The 12,147-nt window shown below is 37.7% G+C and overlaps 1 protein-coding gene across 2 annotated transcripts in view; it reads right to left on the bottom strand.

The window, feature by feature from the left end:
• Window positions 1-2,200: 2,200 nt before the first annotated feature.
• Window positions 2,201-12,147, bottom strand: part of DNAJC1 (DnaJ heat shock protein family (Hsp40) member C1) — a 2,872,711-nt gene continuing 2,862,764 nt past the window's right edge. For both annotated transcript variants that reach the window (XM_044064570.1, XM_044064571.1), the window contains one exon: window positions 2,201-2,937. In XM_044064570.1, the coding sequence (XP_043920505.1) occupies window positions 2,869-2,937 (69 nt within the window). In that variant the 3' untranslated portion in view covers window positions 2,201-2,868. The remainder of the gene's footprint in view (window positions 2,938-12,147) is intronic.

Genomic DNA, 12,147 nt, shown 5'->3' with positions numbered 1-12,147 from the left:
TACACCCTAGAAAGACACCCTAGGAAGAAACACAGGTCAAGGTAAACATCACGGTGATGACAGACTAGAAAAGACAGTTCTACAGTCCAAGCATCCTATACAAATCATGTAATCATATATTCACTGTAACATCAAATGAGCTAAGCTTTGGTATAGACGGTATACCCTAGAAAACACAGATAAAAGGTAAACAGTTGTAGTTGTGATGACAAACTAGACAAAAAAGCTACATTTAAGCCTCACTATACTATGAAGACTGTACACCCTAGAAAGACACCCTAGGAAGAAACACAGGTCAAGGTAAACATCACGGTGATGACAGACTAGAAAGACAGATCTACAGTCCAAGCATCTTATACAAATCATGTAATCATATATTCACTGCAACATCAAATGAGCTAAGCTTTGGTATAGACGGTATACCCTAGAAAACACAGATAAAAGGTAAACAGTTGTGATGACAAACTAGACAAAAAAGCTACATTTAAGCCTCACTATACTACGAAGACTGTACACCCTAGAAAGACACCCTAGGAAGAAACACAGGTCAAGGTAAACATCACGGTGATGACAGACTAGAAAGACAGATCTACAGTCCAAGCATCTTATACAAATCATGTAATCATATATTCACTGTAACATCAAATGAGCTAAGCTTTGGTATAGACGGTATACCCTAGAAAACACAGATAAAAGGTAAACAGTTGTGATGACAAACTAGACAAAAAAGCTACATTTAAGCCTCACTATACTACGAAGACTGTACACCCTAGAAAGACACCCTAGGAAGAAACACAGGTCAAGGTAAACATCACGGTGATGACAGACTAGAAAGACAGATCTACAGTCCAAGCATCTTATACAAATCATGAAGTCATTATACATTCACTGCAACCAAGTCCAAAACCGGATTAGAAACTGTTCTAGTTAATAATCACCACATGTTGAACATCTAGATAGTTACACACATCTTGTCACCATCAATGAATGAGATAGTGCCAGCACAGCTAGTGAATTAATATAAATTTAATATTTAAAAAATTCACTAGTAGCTGTGCTGGCAATATTTCATTCCCCTTGTCACACTAATCTTTGAAAATCTACCTTAATTCCAAAGAATTAATCCATTAAAAAAAATCCACTTACCTCCAGAAAAATCAGCAGCAGGGCTACTAAAACAAGCTCTCAGCAGCAGAACAGAACAGGCAGCTAAAGGGCCAGCAAGCAGGGGAACACACCACCACCAAGTCCACAGCACTTCTCCTCCAGCAAGCAAGGCAAGCAGCAGGGCTAAGGCAATCCTTCCAGGCAGCAGGGCTTCCAGGTAGGGCTTCCAGGCAGCAGGCAGGGCTTCCAGGCAGCAGGCAGGGCTTCCAGGCAGGGCTTCCAGGCAGGCAGGCAATCCACTGAAGACGATGTCCAAGGCTCCAAGCAAGAATTTCAGATCTTAAGCAGCACCCTTTGTACTACAAAAGTAAAAGGTAAAAACTTAAGCTGAAGCGCCGCTTTATATTCTTAAATTTTCGCGGGCTTTGCAGGGCTTTGACTACTAACTCTACGTGTTGATTGGCTGCTTGCTGCACGAGCCTCGTCTGCAGCAAGCAGCCAATCAATGAGAGTCCAAGACGGGAATGTTTTTTTTTTTTTTTTTTAATACGCGCGGACGAGCCTGACGTCGCTATTTCCGGACTCCGAGTACAAGAACCGGAGAACCGGAGTGCCCTACTGATTTCCGGGCACTCCGGAAAAAAAACGGAGGGGTGGCAACGCTAGCTATGCATGTCCAAGTCATATGAGTGGCAAATGAGCTCTGAGAATCTGTGAAGATGAAGGGGAATTATGGGTAGAGGGGAGGAGTCAGAGCCTTGGCTCCAAGAGTTGAAAAGTTGTTAGCTTTGGATCTGATCGCATCCAGTATACCCAATAGTTGAGGCAGATGAAAAAGACAACATCAAATCTAGATAAAAACAAATCAGAGAATGAATGAATGAATTAGACTACTTCTATGTGCACATCTACTGCCATACAACAATGTTTGAGGAGTGTAAAGAGTTAAGACTCAGAAGTGCCAAGTTATAGAGGTTTGTACAAAAGAAACAAATGGTTTCAAGACAGTAATAGCTGCTCTTGTGAATCATAAGACTGTAAGCATAAGAATAACATGAAAATCACATAACATGTCAAAAATGCTCCGTTTACGTTTTGCCAGTTTCATTTTTTATTAAAAATACTGTATGCTGACATTTTGTCAACTTAGAAAACAGTAGTTTTAAATAAAGGTTACAGTTGTTAAATGCCAACACACACACACACAAAAAAGAAAACAAATCAGAAATCAAGTTGTTTAATTTCCATAATATTACTGCAAACATAATATGCTGATCAAGTTAGAATCCTCTTTGATGGACTTAAAAATGAAACATCGTACCACAAATGTATACAGTTAGGGGTTTCAAGGCTAAATCTGGGATATGCAGCTGATTTAACAGAATGGTCACAAATGTTTTAAACATGTCGACACACAACTTCTAGCATTCTAGCACAGGAGCAGCTTTCTCCCTCTCTCTCTCCCTCTCTCTCTCTCTATATATATATATATATATATACACACACATATACACATATGTGTGTGTGTGTGTGTGTGTGTGAGAAAGAGAGAGAGACAGAAAGCAATATAAAATATAACACTTTTCAATATCGGCTAAAATTGTAGAGGGAGTACTGATTATCCATTTGACTCATAAGGCAGCTGAAATACAGCCAATGAGGTAAAATATGTTTTGACACTTGAAACAGCAAATATTCTTGATGAATCAGAGGTAAAACACTGGTACAGTTTCTCAGCAATTGTCGAAGATTTCCTGTAGATCAGCTTTTGGCCTGTTTCCTTTTCAGCACCAACTCAGCCAGTAGCTTGTATCTAGCCATACATTCTTCCTGCAGAAGGAAATGAATGATTCTATTAAAATACATAACAGTTGGCCTAGGAAATTTCATATGGGTTTAATCAGATCAGGTATAATAAGAATAATACTTGAACCACAAAATTCACTGTATTGTCACATGAAAGCAAAGATTTTCTTACTGCATTAGATCTCATTCAAGGTACAAGTTGTGTTTAACCCAGTGTTAGTGTCTTTATAATACAAGTCGCTGCTAACAGCAGCTGTGGTTATTGAGGGCTTTGATTCAGTTTGTAAAAAATATGCAACGGAATAAATGCAGTTTGCTTAACAAAACAGATTTCCTGTTATCTTAGCCACAGTTTGAACCATGTTCCATCTTTTAATATCTCAGTGTAGAAAGTGACACTGTAGGACACCAAAAATGGCACTTTTGGAGGCACACAAATCAGTAATTAAAAGCATTTCTTCTTTAATACAAATGTAATTTTCTATAGTAATTATCAGGAAAAAAACTCAGTAAACTGGATTTTAAGTTGTTTAGTCAAAAATATGACTCACTGCATATTTTTTAAAGGGAAAGTCCTTCTAACCATATGAAACTGCATTAAGTTGTTTGATATTAAAACACCAAACTTCTGAAAAAATGTTTTAATTTTCTTCATGAAAGAAATAATGTGAATGTAACAAATGTCAATACTTATTTTTATGTTGTGCAGTACAGTGGTGGTGAAGTTAACACTGCTCTTGTGTAGCACTTAAATCTCTGGTTCATGTCTTGGCTGGGTGCCTCCTATGTGGAATCGGCATGTCCTGTGTGTGTTACTGTACAATTTTTTTGGTGCTCCACTTCCCCCCTCATTTTATATACATGGCTTAAGTGAATTAGGAATGCTCTAAATTTTGTGTGTGTGCGTGTGTGTGTGTGTGTGTGTGTGTGTGCATGCGTGAGTGAAATGCAAGACAGAACATCATCATATTTAAGAACAGTCTCTCTCTGCCCTATACCCACTAAGTAACAGGACAGGCAAAAGGTTACCACTAACCATAAAATGGGTAAACAGAATGAAAGAATGCTTAATGTTTACTGCAATGCCATGATGTACAAAATAAAGATCTGACTGCTTTATATATTTTTTGTTCAGTTAGATGACAGTCATAACTGTGTTGCAGAAGTAAAATATAAATCATACACACAAAACAAAAATGGCACAAATTAAAACATACACTACACTTCAGAATACAATGAGAACAGAGAGGTGTAATTAGTATAAAGTAAATTATTTGCTAGCAAGCACAACTATACAGGCTAAACACGCCTTACATAGTCTATAGTAAACACACATTATAATAGATAGCATAGTGCAGGATACCATGAGAAAGGAAGAAGCAAAAATACCAAAAACAGTTTGACAACATAAGATAACAGCCATCACAAGCTACGGATTAGATGTTAACAGGAAACAGCTGAGCCTTGCAGTCAATAAGAACATTTATTCAATGATAATTATGCAGCTCAGCCTAGAAACTGAAGCTTGCCTTTTTTGTGAGAAATCCCTTGCAGGCTTTATTGAAACTATGTACAGCTAAACATTTATTATTTCAACAGGAAGAAAATTCCAATACTGGGGACCTAGTACTGCTCATTGCCAGCTGCTAGAACTGAAAGAGCCTTAGAAGTGTAGTAGAGTGAGCAAAATGGGTTTCAGAACTGGCTCTGAGGGATCTAGATGATGTTTTTAACTTTTACATTTTTTATACATTTATTAACCATGTAAGCCCTCTGAATCCAAGATTTCCTTTTCAGGAGTGACCTAGGACCACTGTCTGGATAACTGACTAGCTTAGAGTTACAGAGTAGGCAAATGAAGCAAGAAAGAATAAAACCATGTACATTGGACAATAGGAAAAGTTCCCAGCATTAATTATCTGTGCTAACTGCCAGTGAAGAGATCTGCAGAGGTCAAGGCAGCCAGTCTGCCTCTGTCAGGGTATTTGTTACAAAAGGGGCAGATTTTTTTCCATTCCTTGCAGTTTATTTAATAATTTGCCTGATAAGCCTGCAAACACCTCTAATGCGCATTCTTAAGTGTAAAGAATGGCCCCCTCAATCAGCACTTTTAGAATCTTCTGTGACAACCCCACTTATTCTGTAACTGTTTGCTAGGGCTTTGGGAATGGCTTTGATAATGTTCACAATGATGGCAACAGATGGTCAGGCCACAGCCACAGATATTTAAAGGAATTTACCATCAATTATTGCTATTGACCAGTCCTCTTTATGAGTAGTAACATTTCCAAGTGTAGCCAAGTAACCTAAACACGTACTCATAAAACAAAAAAAACCCTCCAGTGAAAGGCTACCAGCTCACAAACTGATAAAATATGTTTACTGAGCACTTTAGTCCATTTGTAACACTTGACTTCATCAGAATAACACCATATTCAATCAAATCACATTTAAATAACCCCCTAATAAAACCATTTGATCACAGGAAGCCTGTGGTAACCAATAAAAAGCTAGGCTCACATTTAAATAATTATCAAATACATTTTCCTTCCAACCATGCAAGTGCAAATTATAAAACATTATTTTTGTCTCATAATGTTAGTTGACTGAATATGGCATTATTCTAAAGAAGTCAAGTATTATAAATGGACGAAAGCTCTCAACAAACGTATTTTATCAGTTTGTGAGACAATTGTCTTTCACTGGAGTGTTTTTTTTTTTTGTTTTATTAGTAGATTTTCAAGTGTCTTATAATCTTGATTTTTGGCAATATTCATTTCAGGCCCATATCTACTAATGTTTGACAGACCTGGATAAGATAGGTGGTTAGCCTGACGACGATAACATGGAAACCCAAGAGTGTTAGGTTGCCAGCATAACAAATCCATGTGGTTTGCTGAGGATGAATTTAAGTTTATCAATAAAGACATTAGAGACGAGGTCTCCAAATAGACAACACTGTGGTACCCCTTTACGTACTTTGAGGACTGTGAATACTTAATAATGAACTGAAAAGTTCAATCCTTAAGACAGTTGGTGAACCACTGTACTTCTGTGTTCACGTGTTCATTTGGCAGTGTTTAATTGTCTACAGAATCAAAGGCTTCTGCAAGATAAAAAAAAATGACTCCTTTAGCTTCCATTTAAGCATGGACTTAAGCAAGTTATATGTTAGTAAAGTTATGCAGAGAATACAGACTGGTCTAAAGCCATATTGCTGATGACTAAGTAGTCTGTAGAAATTTAGATGTTTTTGATTTATGAAGCTATTGTCTTCCCCAAGATCTTGGCTAAGAGTACAAGAGATACTGGCTACAATGAATTTTCCACCTTTTTGAGTGCTAGCTTTTCCAAGGGTCATGACATTTGCTCTGTTTCAAAGATGAGAAAATGTGCCAGTTTTGAAAGCATTACTTAGAACATGTTTTAGGAGTAAATGCAATGAATGCATCTCTGGCTTTAAGAAACTTATGACATAAACCAGGACATCTTGGCTGCCCATGATGTAGAAGATCTGAAAACTATTTGAGAAGTTTTGATGGAGGAACTTTGAAAACTGAAAGCATGTGGTAAAGCCAAATGGCTGCTTAGCTGTGTCATTTTGGCAGTTGTTTGAATCCAAATAATTGCATTCATTTTGACAGAAGAGGCCAATGAGATGATCACCCAACTTTTTGCAATCTGCAATTTGCTTTCCAAGTGTGGGCCTTATGTTCTGTTTATCTCCGCCAATGAAATTGTTACTTTCTGTCCATAAACTGTTAAGGTTAGCTAGAATAGCAAGCTGCCACTGCTTCATGCACAGCTATGGTTGTGCACTTTCTGCAGTTGGTTTTGAGACAACCAAACTGCTCATAGTCTTTGGGAAAAGTACTGCCTTTCTACCTCTTCAAAGCTGTTTTTCTGTGTATAAGAGTATTATGAATTTGAGTGGAGGCCTTCCTTTAACTCTTCCAGTTTTGACTGGATAAAACTGGCTTTTCAGTCATACGAATATTGAGGAAGTATGCTAGCACCATGCTGCAATTACTTTGCTCAGTAACAAGTGACCAATCAGTCAGCCTGTGTGTACTACAGTGGACTTGGGGTTTGAATGCTGAACGTCTGTTTCTTCAAGCTAGAGCATTTTAGCAGACAGGACTATAAATACATTGCAATGGTCAGTCGCAGACAATGTGCACAAGTGGATTTTGGGTAGAATGATGAATTTCTTTTTTCACCAAGCTGGAAAGTGTGTTTTACAGGTTTGTTAGCATAAACCAAACCAAGCATTAGGCTCCACATATTTAACAGACATTAGAGAGAGGACTCTGTTGGCAATTCATGTGGGTTTAGCTGAGGCCTTCATTCCAATGTAGGTTAAAAGGTGACACATTAAAACTGCATTCTGAAACTGCAGATGAGGCATAATTTTGTTAATAAGAATAGTGGTGTAGAAAACTGAAGCTGGTGCTTGCTGGTAAACCAGAGCAATTCTGAATTTTAATTTGCTGCATTACATGATGTTCTCAAACTAGCTATTTACAGTCATCATAACAAATCTTGGGATAATGGGTGATAATCACAGCTATGGTATGCCTTTCAGCTAAAAGAAACACTCCCACCACCAGTTCTGTTTGTCTTTTAAGACTGGAAGATATGCAAAATGGTACCTTCTGGTTTTAGCAAAACTTGTCACACCTGAATACATAGGTTATCATCTTCAATAAAGGATTCAAGGGCAGAGAATTTGTTTTTAAGGGACAATTAGCAGTACTTTTCAATGTTCCATTAGCAGTTTTTGAGAGTCCTTAACACTGACAAACTAAGTCTGCCACAGCAGCTATAATGTGGACAGTCGCACTCCACATTATGCTTCCAAGTACAGGCAGTGCTAGTCCAACTAGTAAGTGCAATACAACTAGGTGAGCAAGCACTTGCAAGAAGGGTGCGAACAGAGTAATAGGTGAAAACTATTTGCAAACCTGCTTTTAATGAATAAACATATTACTAATAACTGAGGACTGGGGGTGCAGAAAATTTTAACCAGCAGCCAGAGTCAGTATTAAGTACAGTACAGCAGCCAGAAACATAGCTAGGGTGGGGAAAAGGGGGGCAAGCTGCCCCTGACGCAAGATGTTAGAGGTAGTGAATGCAGTACCAACGTTCACCAGGGTGACAGACAAGCCAACTGTGGTGCTGACAGCACTACTACTCACCCTAAAGCTTAGTGATCTGTTACAAAAGCATTAAATAAGTGAAGGAAGCAAACTGCATCAGAAAAAGTTGTTACAGTTGAAAAATATATCCTAGTATTCAAATAAAACTGATGGAAAGATGAGGCAAAAAAGGAAACCACGGTACTGACAGGAGCCAGTAGCTTTTTTCTTACAAGAGGCTTCTACGTCAGGTAGTATGTAAAACAGTCACCAGTTTAGACAGTGCAAATTTCATTCTAACAAACATTACCAGCTCAACAGTCTGAAGTTGACTAAACAATGTCCAAAGGTTATGAAAAACACATTTGCACAAAAATCTAAACTTGACCAAAATCAGTAGTAAATATTAAGTGTGTTAGCTTCCTTCAGTAATACTGGTAGCTGTAGCTTTAAGTTAATAAAATAAGAGCCAAAGAATGGAAATGAGTCGCAGTGTCTTAATCTGGTTCACTTCTACAGGCTCTCTTCGTACTCACACTAATGGTGTCATTCAGCATAACAAACTTGTGCAGTGGGATTAGCCCATGCAAGCTAATGTGAAATAAAAAATACGTTTATACACAGGGATGAATGTTTAGTGGTACTGAACAAGGTTACAAAAATCATATTAGATAATTTATCATTCGTTGAAAAACATGCAATAGTTACTTCAGCTACAAGTGGCAGTTTGAAAGACTATGTGGAAAAAACAACAGGATCTTTAGCCATTCTGGTTGGATGTGCAAGCAATACATTTTATACATTTACACACACACACACACACACACATATATATATATATATATATATATATATATATATATATACATATACATAATATATAGTCTGAAAGCATGAACACTCACAAGTGAATGCCTTTTATTGCTGTAAAAAAAAAAAAAAAAGTGAATGCTCATGTGAGTGAACATTCTTTTAAATGGAGTTTCTGCCAGCAGCCTCTTGCATGGGATCATGCTGCAATGTGGCAATGGAATTTACCCTTACTCCTCTGTTGTGTGACCTTGGAGTTAGTATATATAATTAGCAGGGGGGGGGGGTAAGTCCTTAAAAAAAATTTTCGTTTTTCATATTTTTGATTCACTCTAAAGTGTCCATTTTTTGATGTTCTCTCATGTTCAATACTTCATGACACACTCATATAATTTATATTTATGTGTGTATATGTGTATATATATATATATATATATATATATACACACACACAAGTGTGTATGTATATATATATATATATATATATATATATATATATATATATATATATATATATTTATTTATTTATATACACACACACAAACACATGCATTTATAAATCTGCACATATACACACAAACACACACACATATATAAATATATACATATATATATATATATATATATATATATATATATATATATATATATATATATATGGGTCTATATCAGAACATCGAAGTTTAAAACTTTGAATGTTCTAATATCGACCCCTATTCAGGGAAAGCTGAAAATATCGAAGCAACAGAAAACATAATTTTTTTCCTAGGGAAAGAATTCGGTTGTCCGTTTCTGTTGCTTCAGTATTTTCAGCACTGTGGTGGAAAGTTACGGGTCGGGTTCAGGTAAGTGTGCGATTGAGTGTGAGTTAGGTTAGGTTAGTTAGGGTGTGGGTTAGGTATGTGTGCGATTGTGTGGACGTGACGGTTAGGGCGGGTTAGGTGAGTAAGGGTTAGGGCGCAGGTTAGGTATGTGTGTGATTGTGTGGACGTGAGGGTTAGGGCGGGGTAGATGAGTTAGGGTTAGGGCACGGGTCAGGTAAGTGTGCGATTGTGTGCACGTGAGAGTTAGGGCGGGGTAGGTCAGTTAGGGTTAGGGCGCGGATGAGGTGAGTGTGCAATTGTGACGGACCTTAGGGTTTGGGTTAAGGTAAGTGGATAGTTAGTGGTGTCTGTACAGTTTAGTGTAGGGTTAGGTATAAGATTTTAGGTGTATGTGTGTGGATTGCTGTTTGTTTGGTGTGCTTGTGTTGTGTGTATGTGTTTTGGAACAGCAATTTTTTTCCCTAGGAAAAAATTTGCTGTTCTGTTTGTTCGATGTTTTCAGCTTTTGCTGAATAGGGGTCGATACTAGAGCATTCGAAGTTTTGAAACTTCAATGTTCTAATATAGACCCATATATCTATATCTATATCTATATCTATATATATATATATATATATATATATAAGGTAGGTACTAAATGTTAGACTGACAGGTGAAGATTTTTATTTAGAAAAAATATTGGATTTTTAACTTGGGGACTATAACACCATCTTGTTATATATTTTACTTTATTAAAGTACTTAAATACACAAAAACTAGGTAGTGTACACAAATAGGATAGCACTAAAATATTAATAAGATCAGCAGGTTCAAAAAATAAGTGACAGGAGTAAGTAATCAGTGACTTCAAAATTAAGATGTCTAAAAGCAGAAGAACTCCCCTGAGAGGATTAAGGCATACTCCCCTAAACAGATGGTATTTTAGACATCTCCTGTAGATGAACTCAGAATCTTTGGTCCATGAGACCAGAGCAAGTTAGGCAAAAGACAGCCTTACCAGTTGTTTTAAGGGAAGTCATTGGAACAGCTAGCAGCTCTCTGCAATGACAACCTAACATGCTTTGGCAGGACATAAGGCTTTAAGCACATCCTTTAAATATGCAGAACCAAGATTATGGAAGGGTATGGCAGGCAAGAGTTAAGATTATAAATACATACCTGGCCGCAAATGGCAGCCTGTGCGGATCACACAGGACAGGAGTTGTATGACAGAAGCATAAGATATGCCAGTCTAAAGTACAACAGCAAAATTCTGCACTCAATTTAAGCATCGTATGACCCCATCCATTAGCCTGAAGTAGACAGCAATGCCGCAGCCCACATGAGCTATTACCAGAAAATGATCCACTGCTGCTAGGTCAGTAGGTGGAATAAAGTGGCTGATACGGGCTATGGTCTTAAAATATAAACAGGATTTTTGACAATCGCTGAAACATGGTCTTTGGGTGTGAGCTTGTTATCAAGTATCACTACCAGCTCATGGAAATGAGAAAGTCCAGCTGATTTCCATCACAGATGAGTAAGGTAGAAAATAGAGAAAAATGTGATGGATGAAAGGTGGTTTACACCAATAAAGCCTCTATCTTCAACACATTAACCTTTAGTCAGTTACGATCCATCCATTGTAGGATGAGTACAGACAATTTTCCAGAGCAGAAAAATGTGTCACTGCCTTCTATGTGAAGGAGTACAGGTGTCTTGCATATGACAGAAAAAAAAATCACCCTACTAATACCTTCCTAATCAGTAACATGCACACTTGCAAACAAAACAGGGGCTAAGATGTAGCCCTGAAGCATTCTGCACTCAAATGAAAGACACCAGAAGACTTAACCCTAGATACCACCCACTGGAGGTGGGCCAAGAGGTAAGAGGAAAACCTGGTAAGAACACTGTCAATCAAAGCACAATAGGATTTGCAAGTTTTCAATCAAAGGCCATCATTTGATTAAGTAGGGCCAAGGCAGACTATGACCAATGATCCTTCAGCATCAGGAAGTCCTTAACTACTTAAGAGTAAGGGCAGTCTCATTATTGTGCCTTGGCCTAAACCCTGAATAAAATGCATCAAGGAGTCCATGTAATATAAGACAGAAATCCATCTGTGGATATACAGCTTTCTTCATAACCATACCTATAAAAGGATACATACAGATTAGGCAGTAATTTTCCAGCATATCCAAATCAAGCACTGACCTTTTACCCACCCATAGATCTAAGTTGTACTTGGATATGGACAGGGATGAACTTTGTTTTATCTGGATGGGGAGTCTGTTTCACAGCAGTGGTATCCTCTACAACATATAACTGTCCCTCTAAAACATTCTGTTGATGTGGCAGAAAAGGTTTAGATTGCTAGACCGAGTATTTCTGATGTGCAGTAAATGGGTTGGAGGGTGCCTTGTGTGGCAGATACATATCACCTGTTAGCAGTCTGTAGGATACAGAGTATAATGACACGG

This window comes from Protopterus annectens, chromosome 3.part0, assembly GCF_019279795.1.
Source record: "Protopterus annectens isolate FY-2018-M chromosome 3.part0, PAN1.0, whole genome shotgun sequence".
In the NCBI taxonomy this organism is placed as follows: domain Eukaryota; kingdom Metazoa; phylum Chordata; order Ceratodontiformes; family Protopteridae; genus Protopterus; species Protopterus annectens.
The sequence above is the reverse complement of the archived record's forward strand: the minus strand, read 5'-3'. Positions and strand labels throughout refer to the sequence as shown.